Genomic DNA, 19620 nt, shown 5'->3' on the forward strand with positions numbered 1-19620 from the left:
TCTAGCCTTCACACTCTGGAGCTTTGCTTCGATAGCTGCAGCGGAAGTCTTAAAAAATGTGAGACAGCTTCCTCCCAGAGAAAGGATCACCAGTCAGGAAGCCTCTGCAACACAGTTTCTCAAAGGGCGGGTAACAGCAGCCCAGTCATCGAGAAGGGATGTTGAAAGCGCGGATTTTGTGGAGCCCCACCCTAGAATCACGAAGCCGAATACCTAGGGGTGTGGCTCCGGAGTTAGCGTTTTCTGCAAGCATTCCAGCTGGCCCCACTCTGGCGCGCAAAAGTTTGAGATCAGTGGAGCACCGCCTCCCCTTAAGGGGCGGGGCGCAGCCCAGCGCCCGGCGCTCCGCCGCCCGCGCTAGCCTGGGGTCGGAGGCACGCAACAATGCGGCAGCGAGCTTCCAAATCTCGTGTGCGCCCCCGCACCGCGGGAACTAGGTGCCAGCCTCTCCTCAGTTCCCCTAACGTAACGTCTTGTGCGCATGCGCGCCGGCGCCTTCCCGCGCCGCCTCCAGCTGCCCTGGTTACCGTTGGTGTTTGTGAATTGCCTGCAGCGCCTACTTAGCTGGAGACCAGTGCCGCGGGGCTTCGGCCGCGGTTCGATACGCGCGCGCCCGCCATCGTCACGTGGGCCGAGGCTGCCTTGCGGTCGCTGGCGGGCTGCTGAGTCCCGAGGAGGGAGCTGCGGCTACTGATCGCCCTCCCACTGCGCCCTAGCGCGGGCGCGCGGATAAAAATGGCGAAGTGGGGGTAGCTGGTGCTGAACCCGAAGCCATGGGGCGCACAGGTGGGGCGGTCGTCGGAGCCCCCTGAGGTGGGCGCCGGGCTGTACTCCGCTGCGATTTGACCTGGCGACCTCGCGTCGGCGCCTAATAGGTTAGATCACGGACTCTGCCGGCCGCCGAGGTCCCCGCCGAGAATCGGAGGCAATGGATGAACAAAGCGTGGAGGTGAGGGTGGTTGAGGAGGGTGGTGGTTAGGCTTCCCCACCACCTCCTGAGAGTTCTTTAAGCGGGACGCCTCGCCCTAGTCCTATCTTTGTTAGGGCATCCTACCCCGCCGCTGCCGCTGCGGAGAGGGCTGACCAGGTGCGAAGGACGCCGTGTCCTGCAGCCCTCCAGGTGGTTGCGCCCTGACCGTTCCCGCAGTCAGGTGGTACCTACCCTGGAGTTTTCAGGTTGTCTTGGCACTGGTACTCATCCCCACGGGGTATTTGCAAACACCGCCTGTGCAGAGCAAAACTGCAAATTCATTAGATGGACGTGCCCTACCACTCAACCAGTTTTTGCTAGTTGATGCGCAGATCCAAGTCTCCCTCCGAATGGGTGATTATTCCTCCCAGGGTACATTTTGCAGACTTCTGCCCTTCCTAGATTGAATGAGGGTATATATACTCTTACTATCTTATTTGGTTGTAGCTTGCCAGAACAACCTATCTCCTCTCTCTCTCTCTCTCTTTACGTATGTATTTTTTTATTTTTATATTTGAGCCTTGTAAGCTGTGATTTCACATGGTTGAGATGATTACGTAAAGGCTAGGGACATTAAGCGAAGATTGATTATTTGACATAATTATATAATTGTCAAATTTTGAACTTTCCAGATACTGAAATATTAAATCGTTGCTTCTTAGTAAGGGCAGCTGTATGACTGGGCATTCCACTTGAAACTAGTTCACCCAGTGGTCTTGTCCTACCCGTCAGCGCCTGCTCCTCACAGGTTCTTTGGCCCTGCAGTTATGATTAGGCTCATGAGTAATTTTCTCCTTAATTCCTCATGTGAAGGTATAAAGGTTTGATAACTTTACCTTTTAGGAGAGTTTAATTTTCCTGGAATGGAGTAAAATAAATGTGAGTACTGTAAAAATAAAACAGATAATAACCTATATTTAATTGTATCTTTTCTTGTCAGTTACTTCCTAAATTGATTCATCTGAGGCTTGCAAAGATAATACTGTTCTATTTACATAGTTTATTTTTTCTTTCGAAAGCATTGCTAAAGCTGCCGCCCAATTTTCAATAGGGCCAGAATGTCAGTCTCAAAGAAGTAGCTAGTTGGTTGCAGCATCAGGGCAGAAATTCGAATTTCTGGATTCTGGATTAGTTTCTTGATCAAAGTACACTGCTGTTAGGATACATATCTTTTTTAAGACTTTTGTAAATTATAAAGGTAACTCATTCCCCTAGGGGAATTGTGGAAAAAGTTAAAGGTTCATATCGTTAATTTAATTATATAGTCTGCCTTTTTTTTCCTTACTGTTACATCACAAGCATTTTTTCTGTATCATTAAATAAATCAAGAAATATTTGTAGTGACTGTGTTATAATCTGTGTTAACTCCTATGGACATTAGGGTTATGGCCAGATTCTTGCAGTTATAATTAATGATTCAATGAAAATATCTGTGCATAAGTCTATTTTTGCATTTCATATTCTTTCCTTAAAATGGAACCATTGTGAAGCTTAGAAAAAAGGAAGCACTTTTTCCAGGAGATGTTTTAAGGTACCCTGGACCTTGACTAACCAAGTCCTGATATGGAATATAGTTAAAACTGAGTTATGAGCCAAAAATAAATGTTAATGTCAAGTAAATTATTTTAAGCATGCTTTGTACTCTTGATTCAGTAGCCTAATCTGGGGGACCTTACATCTTTCATTATTTTCAGAGCATTGCTGAGGTTTTCCGATGTTTCATTTGTATGGAGAAATTGCGGGATGCTCGCCTGTGTCCTCATTGCTCCAAGCTTTGTTGTTTCAGCTGTATCAGGGTAAGTTGTATGATTTTGCATGCATTTAATATATGTAGGATATATTGTAAAAGTTAGCTGTTTCCTTTATCTTTTCCTTATTTTACATTTTGTGCTCTTTTTAAAAAATGTCTTAAATGAATGTTCCTTAATAGGGAGACCATCAATGTATATTGCTTAATATTATGGAGATGAATAACCATCGAGGGATAACTGCCATGAAATGCCTGGAAACCAAAGCTCACTGAACTTTAGTATATTTACATTATTAAATTACTGTATATATTTAACTCACTGTATATATTTAACAAGTACTTAAAAAGTATTGTGATTGGGGTTGAGGGATACAAGATAAATGACTAAGTGCCTGCCCTGAAGGAGCTTAAATCTAATTGAGAGAATGGCCTTTGTGTTTACATTGAAGTGTGTGTCATAAAGAGGCATAAAATGCTATGAGACTCAGGAGGGAGAATTTATACTTGTTTGATGGGTAAGATGGAAAAAAAGCTAGTAATGGGTTCAAAGGCAAAGAATAAAATCGTATAATCTTCTTAGAGAGGAATATAGTCCAGTGGCTTTAAAACTTGAATGCAGGTGAACCCCTCAAAGGATGCTTAAGATGTAAAACAGAACTTATTTTGGTTGTGTATAAGGATCCAATAGCACATCTGCAGACCACAGTTGAAAACTGCCCTGCCCACATTACTCTTAGTAGATTATTTCCTTTACTGAGAAAATCAAAGCCATCTAACATGCTCTTCACCTCAGAATTTCTCTGTGGTTCCTTATTTCTGCCGAAGGAAGATAAATATCCATTTGTGAAGAGCAATAGTTCTAACATGAAAATCATTTGCTTCCGGTCACACAGCTAGTAAATGATGGAGCTGAATTTGTTTAACCCAGGAAGTTTGGCTCTGGAACCTGTGTTTTTTGCCACTACACCATGTGCAGAAGACCTAATTTATAAACTATGCTAATTCTCCCACTTACAATCTGAGACTCAGTCTTTCTTAGCTTTGTTTCCTCAGCTCTAGAATGTGAATAACAAGACATTCATAGGATGGTTGTGGCATTGCATGAGATAAGCCAAAAAGTAATTTAGAAAGTATAAAATATTATCCTGATAAGGTGTTGTATTATTCTATTGTTAAAGTAGCAACTGATACACATATCTTTATTTATGTTTTATAAATGGTGAAACTGAAGCTAGAGAAATTAAGTAATTGGCCTCTGTCACTAGTTAATTAAGTGGTAGAGGCTGGATGTGGACTCAGCTCTTTTGATGAAGGTTCAGTATACATACATATGACCTCTGATTATTACCTTATACCTCATCTATTCTTCATTTCACGTTACGTCTTCTTCCTGCTCCTTAAAGACATATATTTCTTAAATATTGCTGCTGGAATTCTCTACTTTGAGGTTTCTGGGAAAATTTTGTCTACTTTAGGAAATTTGATTTACTCTTGCAGGTTTAAGTATCACCTCTGTGTGTTTGCCTCCTAATCTATTCCTTTAGCGTTAGCGTTAATTCCTTCACCTATAAATGTCTTGTCTGATTGTCCTTCCAGCATCTTGAGCTTTTTTCCAGATCAAATTCTTCCTGTTAGTTTCTCAAATTGACTCTTTTGACTTCTTTCTTTTTGTTCTATTCTGCCAGTCACTCAACCTTAAAATCTTACACTATGATTTTTTTAAAACTTTTCAATGTCTTTTCTTAGCTCTTTTTTCCCCCTTTTATTTATTTTTTAAGTGTGTTTTTCCAGGACCCATCAGCTCTAAGTCAGGTAGTTCTTTCAATCTAGTTGTGGAGGGCGCAGCTTACAGTGGCCCAGGTGGGGATCGAACCAGCAACCTTGTTGTTAAGAGTACCGCACTCTAATCAACTGAGCTAACTGGCCACCCCACACTAATGATTTTTAAGTCCTGTCAATTAACCACTATTGTTTCTGTCTGTCTTAGTTTGGCTAGTCTCAGCACCTCATATAAATGCAATCGTATAAGATTTGTCCTTTTGTGTTTATTTCTGGGCTCTGTCCAGTACCAGTTTCCTATTTCTGTCCAGTACCAAATTGTTTTGATTACTGTAGCTTTGTAGTAAATTTTGAAATCAGGAAATTCAAGATTGTTTTGGCTACTTGGAGTCCCCTGAGATTGTTTGCTTTTCTCTCTTTCTCTCTTGTTTTTCTTTTTTCTTTTTAGTCTTTGTTCATTTGGGGTCCCTTGAGGTTCCATTTGAATTTTAGATTGGGTTTTTCAACTTCTCTAAAACGCACCATTGGGTTTTTTTTAATAGAAATTGCATTGATTCTGTGGATTGCTTTGGGTAGTATTGTGATCTTGACAATATTAAATCTTTCCGTAAATCTGGGATGTCATTCCATTTATTTAGGACTTCTTTACTTACTTTCAGCAATGTTTTGTAGTTTTCCATTTACAAACCTTTCAACTCCTTGATTAAATTTATTCCTAGGTGTTTTAATCTTTTTGATACTATTGTAAATATATTTTCTTCATTTCCTTTTTGGATTCTTTGCTTTTATATTGCATTGCAAGTGTTTTTTGTGCATTGATTTTTGTATCCTGGGACTTTGGTGAATTTATTAGCTTTAATAGTTTTTTGTGAAATCTTTAGGGTTTTCTACATACAAGATTATGTCAGTGCAAACAAATACTTTTACTACTTTTCCATTTTGGGTGCTTTTTATTTGTTTTTCTTGCTTAATTCCTATGGCTGAAATTTTCGGTAGTATGTTAACTAGAAGTGTTAAAACCGGGTATCCTTGTCTTTTCCCTGAGCTTAAGGGGAAAATTTTCAATCTTAACCATTGAATATGATGTTTGCTGTGGTTTTGTTAAATATGGGCTTTATCAAATTGAGGAAGTTTCATTCTATTCCTTTTTCTTGAGTTGTATTTATCATGAAAGGATATTAGATTTTGTCAGATGCCTTTTCTGTATCAATTATGTGAGAGGATTATGTGTTTTTTCCCTTCGTTTTATTAATGTGATATATTACACTGAATGATTTTTGTATGTCGAACTATCCTTGCATTCCAGGAATAAATTCCACGTGGTCATGTTGTAAAATCAAAGAAACTTGAGCTCAGTCACTTGTCTAGTATCTCGTAGTTAGTAAGTGCCAGAGCTAGGAATCAGACTGAGGTCTGAATACTTTCTAAAACTTGTGATTCTTCCATTTAATGGAGAGAGACTGATTTTTCATTTAAACGTGGAGGAATTGCTATAAAGATGTTTCTTTAATATTACTTGTGCATTAATATTGTTTACTGTTTCTTACCTGTGGCTTTGGTTTGGAAGAAACGTTTTTCCCAAAGTATTAAAATTGCCATATTTATTTTGTGATTAAGTTAGATTATGAAATACAAGGTAAAAATGCCACATATATTCAGAGAAGGGAAAGGCTACTAGCCTGGGATAAGCAGAAACATCTTATGGACATAATCAATGCACAATCCCATGTGACAGCACATTGAGGGAGGGACTGGATAAGTAAATACATAAACATGATGCCAAGAATGGTATATACTATGTTTCTCCAAAAATAAGACCTAACCGGAAAATAAGCCCTAGCATGATTTTTCAGGATGACATCCCCTGAACACAAGCCCTAAGGCATCTTTTGGAGCAAAAATTAATATAAAACCTGGTCTTATTTTCAGGAAAACACGGTATTGCCGTAGTAAGCCTGTTTGGAAGGGAGGAGAATATTAAAAATTATGAACTCGTCACTTCATATCATGGTTCCAAATTTTATAGAGCTTACAGTCTGTAGGAGGAAAGATGAATAAATAAGTCAGTGTCATAAAGTGTTATTAGCAAATGAAGAGGGAAGTATAGGTTGCTGTGGTAGAGCATGGCAATGGTATCTAAAATAGTCTGTAGTGAGTCATGGAAAGCTTTCTGGAAAGTGACATATGAATTGAAATCTAAAGGATGAATAGAAATAACCCAGTTGAAGAGAGGTGTTGACATATATCCTGGGCAGAGAGAGACCAGACGTATTTAAAGGCTTAACCTTGCTGGGTCCCTTAGGGTGAGGTAGAAGAGGAGGTTAGGGTGGTGTGGAGTGAGATCAGCCCTGGAGGGGTGCTATAACTTTAGCAGAGTATTGTTTCAGGGGAAGAAACCTGACCCAAATCTTGTTTGCCAAGGGACCAAAGAAATACTTTTCAAGGTTATTAAGAAGGGAAGAGGGGCCGGCCTGGTGGCTCAGGTGGTTGGAGCTCCGTGCACCTAACTCCAAAGGCTGCCGGTTTGATTCCCACATGGGCCAATGGGCTCTCAACCACAAGGTTGCTGGTTCAATTCCTCGAGTCCCGCAAGGGATGGTGGGCTCCACCCTTTGCAACTAAGATTGAACACAGCACCTTGAGCTGAGCTGCCGCTGAGCTCCCGGATGGCTCAGTTGGTTGGAGCATGTCCTCTCAACCACAAGGTTGCCAGTTCGACTCCCACAAGGGATGGTGGGCTGTGCCCCTGCAACTAGCAACGGCAGCTGGACCTGGAGCTGAGCTGCGCCCTCCACAGCTAAGACTGAAAAGTATAACAACTTGAAGCTGAACAGCACCCTCCACAATTAAGATTGAAAGGACAACTTGACTTGGAAAAAAGTCCTGGAAGTACATACTGTTCCCCAATAAAGTCCTGTTCCCCTTCCCCAATAAAATCTTAAAAAAAAAAAAATAAATAAAAAAAAAATGAAGGAATCCTTTTCCATCTATTTTCTTTTTCTTCCAGCTTTATTTATTTATTGCGGTGAAGTACCTTTCCCCACAATATCTTTAATCTTTTATTGTCCTTTACTGTTTCCTTGGGAATTTTGTTTCTTGATTAATTATTTGACATTAGGTAAAAGCTTATGTTGTTTTATAGAAGTACAAAGGGATAAATGGAAGTATCAGATACTGGGAATACATAGGTGTAGAATTGCATAATTAGTCATTTACCTCTGAACCAATTTACCAGTCTATTAAAACATAAAATATTTAACCTAAGGTTGTTGTTTTTGGAAAGGTATTCAGAAAATGTTAGCATCTCCTTTGCATAAGGTATAAAACTCCTCCCTATCCAGTAATAATTAAAACTATTAAATTAATAGAATTGGAGGTTTAGGAGAGACATTATTTTGTAAAACCTTTATAATTATGAGGAAACCAAGTTATATAGATGTTTAAGTTACTGAACTATAGAATTCTTTGAAGACATAAAAAAGGTTTTGTTCTATTGCTTATTCATGTTTTAGGTCTAATTTGTATATACTTCAAAATTAGTTTGCTTTTCTAAAAAGGAATATAATAGTAACTTAAATTTCCTCAGGGATTTTATAATAGGTTAGTTAGAAGTAAATCATCACTGTAGTTTATTTTTGGAGATGGCGATGCCACTATCATTATTTTTGTGAGGATTAGTCACATCTTCCCTGTAAGATCCAGATAGTCCTACGATCACTTTCTTTCCTATGAGAGAATAGCTTCTAAACTATTTTGGAATTAGTTCTGTCCCTTTGAAAGTTTGTCCAGGTCACGATAATGAGAGGGAGACAATAGATTGCTTCCTGTTTCTATAAGTATCTCTATAATTAATGCAGGCACTAGAGAGTTAAACTCATTAAATTTGATATATAAGTATTCAGTATGTACAAATTAATGGTGTTTCCGCAATCAAAAATCTAATTTTTTTTTGCCTCCTTAGCGCTGGCTGACAGAGCAGAGAGCTCAGTGTCCTCATTGCCGGTAAGTGTTTTGTTACAATTATTTGTGAATTGAAAAAATAATGTGATGGAGTCAGGGTGTGCCCTAGTACTCATAAAAATCTTTAGGCAATCTGCTGCTACATTTCTCCTGTTTGAATACAGTTGAAAAGAAAATAAGTTATCTTTATAGATATGGCAGGGCAAAACAAATTAATTTGTCTAACTTAGAATTATGTAGAATGCATTACATTGTTTACCTTCTTTTAGAAGATCATTGTGTAGCTTTTTTTTTTTTTTTTTTAACCTGGTTTATAACCAGCATTTGTAAAACCAGACCTAGGGAGAGAACTAGGTCTGAAGACACATGCTCGGTCTTAATATAGCAAATGTAGCTTTTAACTTACTTTTTATAATTAAAAGAAATTAAAAAGCTTTCTGGTTTAAAACATCCAGATAGAGTAGATTATATATATAAATAACAAGTCTGATTCTGTTACTCCCCATCTAATGGTTTCATGAAACAACACTTTCAGAAGAAATTATTAGATTTGGTATCTACTCTTCTCAACATTTTTCTGTGTATATACTGATATATATACACATACATTTTTTTCTTAAAAGACAGATGTTACTCTGTTTTGCTATTGGCTTTTTTTTTCATGTAAAATATGGTGGCACCTTTCTTGATGGTATTTATGCATTTAAAAAATGTTTGAATCTATTATGTGATTATACATTGATTGATTTATGCTCCTATTGAGAGACATTTAGATTGTTTCCACTTTTGTTTATTTCAAATGATGACGCCAGATTGCATTGAAGGAAATGTTTGTACCATTTTACATTCTTAAGAAAAGACATGAAAGTGCCTTTTCCTCACATTCCTACCAGTACTGTGTATATTAACAATCTATCTTTTTTTTTTTGGTCATTTTGCTAAGTAAAAAATGGTATCTCGTTTTTAATATGCTTTTTAAAAAATAATTGAAATTGAGCATCTTTAGAAATATTTTTAACCATTTGTATTTCTTTTTGTTCTAAACTACTCTTCACTTTGCCAGCCTATTTTTCTTCATTTATTAATTTTTTTCAGATTTTTAAGAAGACCTACACTATGAAGTAATGATGGAAATGTTCTATAACTTTGCCATCCAATTAGTTAGCCACTAGCTACATGTGGCATTTGAGCATTTGAAATATGTCTGGTTTGATTGTGTAATGAAATTTTATTTTTTTAATTTTAATTCATTTGAATTTTAATTTGAAGTCACATGTGGCTAGTGGCTATCCTTTTGGACAGTACAGCTTTAGACTAAGGAATTAAGAAATCAGTCTGTACTCTGAATTGCCAATGTTTTTTTTTGTGTATAAGTCAGACATTATAATGTAAAAATAAGTTACAAAGCATACTTTTCATTGTGTCTTTGTTATTATTTTAATAGTAATATGGTATGAATGAATTGTGAGCTCTATTTTGAGGAATGTGTTTATTTTTTCTTGATAATTTTGTTCCAGGTTTATTGAGATGACAAAATTGTAAGATACTTAAAGTGTGCAATGTGATGATTTGATATATGTATACAATGTGAAAGGATTCCCTGCCACAGGGTTAATTAATGCATCTAGCACTTCACATATTTACCTTTGGAATGTGTTTATTTTAGGAAATAATCTCAAATTCCTGAGTTAGAATATATGTATATATCTTTTCTCCAGGGCTCCACTCCAGCTACGAGAATTAGTAAACTGTCGTTGGGCAGAAGAAGTAACGCAGCAGCTTGATACTCTTCAACTCTGTAGTCTCACCAAACATGAAGAAAATGAAAAGGACAAGTACGTCCACAAGTTCTGTGTTCAAGTATTTCATAGATTTTACCATATGTTATTTTAGTGAATTGAAACTCTTTGAAAGTTTTCTTTTAGTGTCATAGGTGAACATTTAGGTATTTTTCTTCTGGCATGGTATGGCTATCACTTTGGAAAGATCGTTCTCACTCTCGATTGGCTTCTTTTATTAGAGTCTTTCATAAAAGGAATGGAACTACCAGTTTGCTAATCCACTAATCTCTCTTCTGTGCCTTTTGATGCCTACTGGCTCCCCCAGTTTGCTGAAGATGCATATAAGCCATTGATTAAGAATTATTCTGATAAATTTCCTGTTAATTATAAAAGCTATCTTCTAAATTTGGTGGTGTGGAAATCATGCTAAATGAGCTTCCAGACCATATCTAGTATGATTGTTTCTTCATTCTTTTATTTTTTATTTGATACTCAGATTACTTATAAATGAGAATATAAAATGTAGACCTATTTAGGTTAATTTCTCTAAGTTCAGTGTACTTCATTAGTGAAAAGCTTTCTAAAAAATGCAACTATGTCTCCTTGAAAGGCAAGAGAAAACTTAAAAAAAAGATTTTTTTTATTGTAGTCAAGTACGCATAACACAAAATTTACTATCTTCACTATTTTAAGTCTACAATTCAGTAGTGTTAGGTATATTCACATTGTCGCACAACTCATCTCCAGAACTTTCTCATCTTGCAAACCTGAAACTCTCTGCCCATTAAAAAATAACCCAGTTTCACCTCCCCTCAGCCCCTGGCAACCATATTTTACTTTCTTTTTTTATGAGTTTGACCACTCTAGATACTAATATAACTGAAATCATCCGGTGTTTGTCTCTTTGTGACTGTCTTCCTTCACTTAGTGTAATGACCTCAAGGTTCATCTATGTTGTGGCATATGTCAGAATTTCCTTCCTTTTAAAGGCTGAGTAATATTCCACTGTGTGTATATTTTGTATATCCATTCATCTACCGATGGACATGTGGATTGCATCTACTTTTTGGCTGTTGTGAATAATACTGCTATGAACATGGGTGTTAATATTTTGAGGAACTGCCATACTGATTTCCATGGTGGCTGCACAATTTTACGTTCGTACCAACAGTGTACAAGGGTTCCAGTTTCTCTACATTCTTGCCAACACTTGTTTTCCGTTTTTTTGATGATAGCCATTAGATAGTGAGGTGTACTATCTTATTGTGGTTTTGATTTGCATTTACCTGATGGTTAGGATGTGGAGCGTCTCTCCATATGCTTGTTGGCCATTTGTATATCTTTTTTGGAGAAATGTCTGTTCAAGTCCTTTGCCCATATTTTGATCAGGTTTTTGTTTTGGGGTTTTTTTTTGGGGGGGGGTTGTGTTGAGGGAGTTCTTTATAGATTTTGGATATTAACTCCTTGTCAAATATATGATATGGAAATATTTTCCCTCATTCCATAGATTGTCCTTTTACTCTGCTGATTGTGTCCTTTGATGTACAGAAGTTTTTAGTTCTGATGCAGCCCAGTTTATGTATTTTTACTTCTGTTGCCTGTACTTTTGGTTTCATATTTAAGAAATCATTGTCAAATCCAATATTATAAAGCTCTTCTATGTTTTCTTCAGGAGTTCTGTAGTTTTAGGACTTATGTTTAGGTCTTTGATTCATTTTGAGTTAAATTTTGTGTATGCTGTAAGCTAATGGTATTTGTCTGCTAGGGTTGTCATAAGAGTACCACAGACTGGATGACTTAAAGAAACTTAATTTCTCACAGTTTTGCAGGCTGTAAGTCCAGGATCAAGGTATTGTCATGGTTGGTGACCTTTCCTTGACTTGGATATGGCTCCTTCTGTGTCCTCCAGGGCCTTTCCTTGTACACTCTGGGCGTCTCTTTCTCTTCTTGTAAGGACGTCAGTTCTGTTTGTTTGGTACTCTACGCTTATGATCTCATTTAACTCAATCTCCTTTAAGGCCCTATCTCCAAATACAGTTACATTAGGGCTTCAGCATAGGAATTTGGGGGGATAGATGTAATTCACTTTATAACTAGGTCCATCTTCATTCTTTTGCATGTGGATATCTAGCTTAAGGGAAAACTTAAAAATTGAGTTCATTTCTCATGAGGATCTGGTATTACTTTGTGCAGTTAATCATGTGTCTTGATTATTGTTAGCATTGGCCCCATGTGGGAAAAGTATTTGTGCATGCGTACATACTCATGTAGGTATAAACACATAATCTGATTTGTCCAAAAATGTAGTAGTAGGCTAGGATTTATTATCTATAGTGATGCTAGAAAATGATGTTGTATTTGTACTTTATTCAGAAACTAGTCTGTATTTTTCATGTGACTGTAAGTCATTATAGATTAATGAAAACAATACTTTAAAAAATTGTGTTCCCATGTAATTGTTCAGCTTAATTCACAGAAGCCATGGAATACATTTTATATTATGTTTCCAGAGATGTAATTGTTTAAAGTTTAACCTGTTTGCAAATCTTAGGAATTTGTTGAGGCAATTATTTTCCAATTTTAATTTATTTAATTTATAACTGTATTTTCTTTTCATGATATATAGATGTGAAAATCACCATGAAAAACTTAGTGTATTTTGCTGGACTTGTAAGAAGTGTATCTGCCATCAGTGTGCACTCTGGGGAGGAATGGTGAGCAGAACAAATTCAGCATATTATTTTTGGTTAGAGACTAGAAAGCATGGAATACTTGTTTGATTTATATAAAAATAATGTTTTACTCTATTTGTAGAATGAAAATTAAATGATTCTACTTTATAGCAGAAGGCATTGTTCCTTCTGTTATTACGGAAAAACAACTTTTGTGGGAGATTTTGATGTAAATATTTTCTTTTAAATGAAAACCTATAAAACGTATATTCATTTGCAAATCTCTTGTTGTAGGATTGAGGTCTTTTCTTTGGTTAAGGTCAGTTGATCTGATGTCCTGGCAACAATTTCTAATTTTGGTTTATTTAAAGTGGAACAACAACTTGGATATTTGTGAAAAATATGAATATAAGCACCTAGATTTTATGGTTTGTTTATTTATTTTCCAATCTAATTCAGAAGTAGTTTTTTAAGGTAACCTAGCTTTATCAAGTCTAAAACATTCTAGTTAGTGTTCCTAGAAATAGCTTTTTATTTTACATTTGTGTTCTATCGTTTAGTTCATATTAAATTATATACTTACAGTAATATAAGTACAATTAGCATAAATAGGTTTGAGAATAAACATAGTAGATTCTTGGTGGAAAAAGTTGGTCATAGTGGGAGAAGAAATGTGTAAACATCTAGAGGTGTCTGTTAGCAATGACAGTTGATCTCTTTGGGCATCGGTTAGCATGTTTTAGAGAGAATGGCAGGCAAGTTGGTTGAGTAGAGCTCAATTCAGAGAGCATTCTGTTGGAATTTGAATACCAGTGTGCTGACTGAAAAAAACTCAGTTCCCACAATTCAGTACTTAAATAAACAGGTTTTGTAAAAAGCAGTGTAAACATTCTTTTACATACTTCAAGTGGACATTCAAAAATCCACATCTTTTTTCTCTTAGAGACCATAGCTGGCTGTTTTGGTTGAACAGGACACTTCTAATAAGAGCATATCTATTATAAGGAATTTTTTATAATAGAAATTTCTATTTACCAATCCAGAGTTTTATAAATTACAGTACTAAAATTGGAAAAAAATTGGTTTTAGGTTGTTAGCTCCAAAAAATTGTTCTTTGAATACAGCTGGATTTGTGAGGCCTTCTGTCTTCACAGTAATTCTTTGCAACATGAGGAATGAGTTCATTGCTTTTGCTAATAGTGTACCATGAATCTTTTCCTTAAGAGTCTTTGTAATTTTTTCAATTGTGCTGTAGACTGGGGGTTCAGAGGTTAACTGGGGGTTCAGAGGTTAACAAGACAGATATCAACTAGTTCTGTGTTTTGTTGTTGTGGTAGATACTAGGAATAAGTAAGTATACAGTGCTGATAAGAGGGCATAACTATAGGAGCTGACTGTGTAAGCTTGAGCTAAGCTCAAGTAGGAGTTAAGATGTGGAGAGTTGGAGGAGGGAAGATGAAGGAGAATTACTTTTGAATAAGTAGGAGTTACTTTTGGAAAGGCCTGGTGGGAAGAAGTTTAAGGACGAGGAAGAAGGCTGGTGCTGACCAAGAGAAGAGTGGCAATTAAGGTTGTGTCAGATGCTCCGGGCCATGGTTAGGGATTTTGGTTCTTTTTAATGGGTGAAGATTTTTAGATAAGTGTAAATATTTTGCTAAATACCTTTATCCACAGTTGAAAGATTTCCTACCTGGGCCAAGTGATTTTAAGAAAGCTCGGGCTTGTTTTAACAAAGTAAATGCAACCAAAAAGATAAAATTCATTTGGAAATATTTACCAGTTTATTAGTACCCACAAACTGTTAATAAAGGAACGTAAATGCAGATGAGATATTTGAAAATGATCTAAAACTACTCTTACTAATTTAAACAGCACGGTGGACATACCTTTAAGCCTTTGGCGGAAATTTATGAGCAACATGTTACTAAAGTGAATGAAGAGGTAGCCAAACTTCGTCGGCGTCTCATGGAATTGATAAGCTTAGTTCAAGAAGTGGTAAGACAATTACTAAAAGATCATTATCCCTTTTACAGTCTATATTATATAGTTTTATAATATAGATCAATTAGATGTTGAAGTCAAGATTTGAAAATTCCAGGATATATTTATAGTCAGTCTCACCAAGTTCAGACTAGCTGAGGAATTTGGATCCAAACCCCTGGTCTATTCTGCAGTTGGAGCCAACGAATTGCTTCTTTTTATGTAGGAATAAAGGATTGATTAATAAGTTAAATAAGCCTGTTTGCTATAGAGTCAACATTGAGTTTGACAAAGTTATTAAGTTATTCATTCTTTGGATCCCCATCTTTTGGGAGTTTCTGATACCAAGGAATGAATTATTTCTAGTGTTCTAAATTAGAACCCTGCAGAATTGAAAGTAATATTTAACACTACTCTTCAGCTACTGTATGGGTCAAACAGCTATTTACCATTTATAATATTTCTATGTGAAAATGCAATAAACTTTCAAACATTTCAATACGAACTATACTTTTGGAATATTTTTTGTTTAAAGTTGCCAGAATGACAATTGCTATTAAAGAGGTTTGCAGACCACTCTTAAGATGTTTTCATTTTACCCCTTCAGAAATCAAGATCCAGATCATCATTTACAACCTTCTTTATATAGAAAGGAGTGTTTTTGAGTTGCATGTATGCTATCTACAAAATCATTTTGGAATGTAAACAAGTGGGATGGTTTATATTTGGTCTTCATCTTGCTACCTTTCTTTTCTGTTTTCTCTTGGCAATATTATAATTTGGTCATTAGGGAGAGTGTACTAGGTTGAGATTATCACCACTTGTATTTATGATAATAGGTATAGGAAAGATTGCATTTTATATTTTGCAGTATGCTATTACAAAATCTATGTGTACTCGGCAATCTTTAAAAAGCCTATTTTTTTCCTTTTTGTGCTTAGTTCTGAAAAAAATGAAAAACTTTGTAAACTAGCGTAATATGGCTTTTTAAAATTTTTGTTTTAAGTTACATGATGTAAACTGGCTTTGGTATACATTTTTATTTTTGAATGGTGGTTTCCTATCAGATATGGTTAGGGCTTTGAGTATGGGTTCTGTACATGTTACCAAAACCAATTTTTTGTAATTGCATATCTTTGTGTTTATTGTTTATCTATTTATTAATTATCTACTTATTGTTTATTTATTAATTGTTTACTTTTAAGAGTCTTTTTCCTGAATCAGTTCAATGTATAGTTTTTTAAAGCAACGAGTTTCCTATGACATAGGAACAATTAAAAAGTATTATTGGCTTATAGTGTTTAAAAAGGAAATCAATTGACTAAGAATAATTACAGTGATTAATGTCTGTTTTAAAAATTCTTCAATTAAATTATGTTTATCTACTAGGAAAGAAATGTAGAAGCTGTAAGAAATGCAAAAGATGAGCGTGTTCGGGAAATTCGGAATGCAGTGGAGATGATGATTGCGCGGTTAGACACACAGCTGAAGAATAAGCTTATAACACTGATGGGTGAGTGTTTTTCTCTGCTGCTGGGGTACATGGTGCTTTGAGCCTTCTTGAGTTCAATCTTTGAGGAGTATAGGTTGGTGAGTTTCTTCATGATGGGAAAAGACTGGTTTAAGAAATAAAAGTTCCACCGATTAAATGTCCCTCTGTATCAGATTGCATTACTCCAAATTGATATAACCTTTGCTAACCTCATGGGATATGCTTCCAGCTCTTCAGACTTTGTAATTTAAAAAGAACATGATCTGATTAGGCAAGCATGCCTGTCTTTTCGACTTTTTTTTTTATCATGTAAAGCAGTTTCTTCTTTTTCTGTAATAATTCTGTAATTATAATTCCTTTATCCCTCTGTGTTTCCAGGTTCTTGAGACTATTTTCCTCTTTGGGTCTTCTTTTCAAAGAACATATCTTTTGCTGATATAAGTATCTGGCCTACATTCTTATTTTTAAGCCACAGTTAAATTTTGGGGAGGAATTATTTCAGAATAGTTGATTGAGTAAAAAATTTACTTTTCTAGATCTCCATATTCCTTTTGAAAGAATAACATTAATTTATTTACAAAGTATGTTGTCATTGTATGTTTCTTAAATAAATTTAATAGACCTAAATTGCATTTTGTCTAAAACTGTAGTTAGGGTTGATTCTGAAATCCTCTGTCAAAGCTACTACAGTATTATATTCAACCTCTTAAAACTCTGGGAAAATTTTTTAGGGTAGCTGTAATGAAGTTTTGCTTTCTTAAAATTGCTTCCGTGTTACTGAATATGTTCAGTGAAAGCTGATTTCCTTCTTAAACCAATAATGAGCCTGAGTATCGGCGTTTTGGTATTTTTAAACAGGTCAGAAGACTTCTCTAACACAAGAAACAGAGCTTTTGGAATCCTTACTTCAGGAGGTAGAGCACCAGGTAATGAAATGTTAAATGTAATAAAGTCTTTATCTACTTGTGTCCATATGCTTTAAAAAAATTTTTTTTTTTAATAGAGGTTATATAAGATCAAAAGATCTGGGGATCTGTGTGCCATACTGGGGATTTTTATGAAATAGCAATCAGCTAATTCTTCTCAAGTTTTCTCCCTGTGTTTGGTAACTAGATTACACTCTTTCGAAAGAATGGAATTATTTTTACTGGGACTAGCACAAAGGAATCTCTAAAAGATTAAAATCTTCTGACATTGTGACTTAAATGGTGCCTTTGAGATAGAATGGTATTGCCAATTACTTAAACAGAGTGATTCTTAATGCTAAAATTAGCATTTTTATTAATGAAATTTTAATTAAGTATCAGATAGACAGCAGGCATTGGTTTAGATGTTTGGAACACAGCAGTGGGCAAAATGGAAAAAAAATCTGTCCCCATAGAGTTTATATTTTAGATTAGGGGCAGGTGGGTGTGAAGTACATAGTGAATGAATAAATAAAATATATAGTGTCACATAAATATTTGATATATTCATCTGTCTTGAATTCAGTGTTTGGAATTCTTGAATTCCTCTCTATGCCTGCTACATAGCTATCTCTTGAGATTGTTTTCTTTATTTTCATTCTGGAGATTCCCTTCACTTCTTTCTTGAGTTGAATCCCATGTTTCCTGATTCCCATGGCTTCTACTCTCTTGGTTTGCTCATTTATTTTGGCATTACATTTCCTCTTGTAGCTTTTCTAGAAGGGTAATCAGAATAAATTTTCAAGACTGTATGTCCAAAAATATTTTTGTTCAATCTTCATACTTGATTGACTGTTTGGCTGGTGTATTCAGTACATAAATATTTATTTAAATGCTCTTATTTACCCTCTTCAAACTCCCACTCATAATTGTGCATGATGTTCCCCTGGTCCAGAGATTTTATTTTATCCCCTCAAGAGACTAAGCCAGCAGTCTTCTGCTAGAGTGATGTGACAATTCAACCAGCTCTGGTAGACATAGATAAATTGTGTATACTTAAAGCGTATATATAATTTGGTAAGTTCTGACAAATGTATATACCCGTGAAGCCATCACCATAGTCAAGATAGTGAACATACCCATTATACCCCCACATTTCTTTGTGTTTTGTTCTCTCTCCTTCAGCTTCTACCCATCCTTCCCCCACCAGGCAACCCCTTGTGCGCTTTCTGTCATTATAGATTAGTTTGCATTTTCTAGAGTTTTATATCATTGGACTCATACACAGTATGTACCCATTTTATGTCTTCTTTCATTGAGCAAAATTATTTTGTGATTCATTCATACATCAATAGTTCTTTCCTTCCTTTGCTGAGTAGTATTCTATTGTATGTATATGCCACAATTTGTTTTTCCATTCAACTCTTTATGGTCATTTGGGTTGCTATCCTGTTTTTGGCTTTTACAAATAAAGCTGCAGAGGACATTCATGTATAAATCTATACATTCATTTCCTTTTTTCTTGGGTTCACCTAAGATGGAATGGCTACCATCCATTTTAGTAACTACCAACTGTTTTCTGAAGTGATTGTACGTGTGCCATTTTATATTTCCTTTGGTAGTCTATGAATAAAGTATCAGTACCTCCACATCCTTGCCAACACATGAAATAGTCAGTGTTTTGAATTTTATCTATTTTCATAGGAGTGTAAATAGTATTTCATTATGGCTTTAATTTGCATTTGTCTTACAACTAATGCTGTTAAGCAGCCTTTCTTGAACTTATTTGTCATCTGTGTATCTTCTTTCTTGAGGTGTCTATTCGTATCTGTTGCCCATCATTTTATTGATTTGTTTTCTTGTTGGGTTTTGAGAGTTCTTTACATAAAGAACTGGATGTAATTCCTTTATTACATACATGCTTTCAGAGATTCTCTTCAAGTCTGTGGCTTGTCTTTTCATTCTCTTAAGTGTCTTTTGAAGAGGAGAAGTTTTTAATTTTGACGAAGTCTAAGTTATCAATTTGTTCTTTTGGTGTCATAGCTAAGAAATCTTTACATAACCAAAGATCATAAAGATTTTCTCTGTCGTCTTTCAAAAGTTTTGTAGTTTCAAGCTTTGTATTTAAGTCTAATCCATTTTGAGTTATTTTTGTATGTGAGGTATTTGATCCAAGGTGGTTTTTTAATTTCTGTATGTTTGTTTCTGTATATGGTTGTCCAGTTGTTCCAGCACTATTAATTAAAGATCAGCCTCTCTTCACTGAATTGCCTTTGCTTTTTTTCCCCCAAAAATTAAATGTCCACATACATGTTGGTCTAATTTTGGACC

The 19620-nt window shown here is 35.8% G+C and overlaps 1 protein-coding gene and 1 non-coding gene across 15 annotated transcripts in view; one reads left to right on the forward strand and one right to left on the reverse strand.

The window, feature by feature from the left end:
- The first annotated feature begins 446 nt into the window (after window positions 1-446).
- Window positions 447-19620, forward strand: part of TRIM37 (tripartite motif containing 37) — a 162144-nt gene continuing 142970 nt past the window's right edge. For 3 of the 14 annotated variants that reach the window (XM_074319745.1, XM_074319747.1, XM_074319746.1), the window contains exons 1-8: window positions 463-949; window positions 2665-2766; window positions 8461-8501; window positions 10178-10294; window positions 12867-12954; window positions 14785-14907; window positions 16282-16405; window positions 17243-17310. In XM_074319745.1, coding sequence (XP_074175846.1) covers window positions 929-949; window positions 2665-2766; window positions 8461-8501; window positions 10178-10294; window positions 12867-12954; window positions 14785-14907; window positions 16282-16405; window positions 17243-17310 — 684 coding nt within the window. In that variant the 5' untranslated portion in view covers window positions 463-928. Of the gene's footprint in view, window positions 950-2664; window positions 2767-8460; window positions 8502-10177; window positions 10295-12866; window positions 12955-14784; window positions 14908-16281; window positions 16406-17242; window positions 17311-19620 lie in introns of all 14 variants that reach the window. The other 11 variants (XM_074319750.1, XM_074319751.1, XM_074319752.1 and 8 more) reach the window with 9 other exon arrangements.
- On the reverse strand, window positions 8769-8899 carry LOC141569034 (small nucleolar RNA SNORA72). The gene has a single exon (XR_012492428.1). It is a non-coding gene; the product is annotated as a small nucleolar RNA SNORA72 (small nucleolar RNA).

This window comes from Rhinolophus sinicus, linkage group LG15 (genome assembly GCF_036562045.2).
Source record: "Rhinolophus sinicus isolate RSC01 linkage group LG15, ASM3656204v1, whole genome shotgun sequence".
NCBI lineage: Eukaryota > Metazoa > Chordata > Mammalia > Chiroptera > Rhinolophidae > Rhinolophus > Rhinolophus sinicus.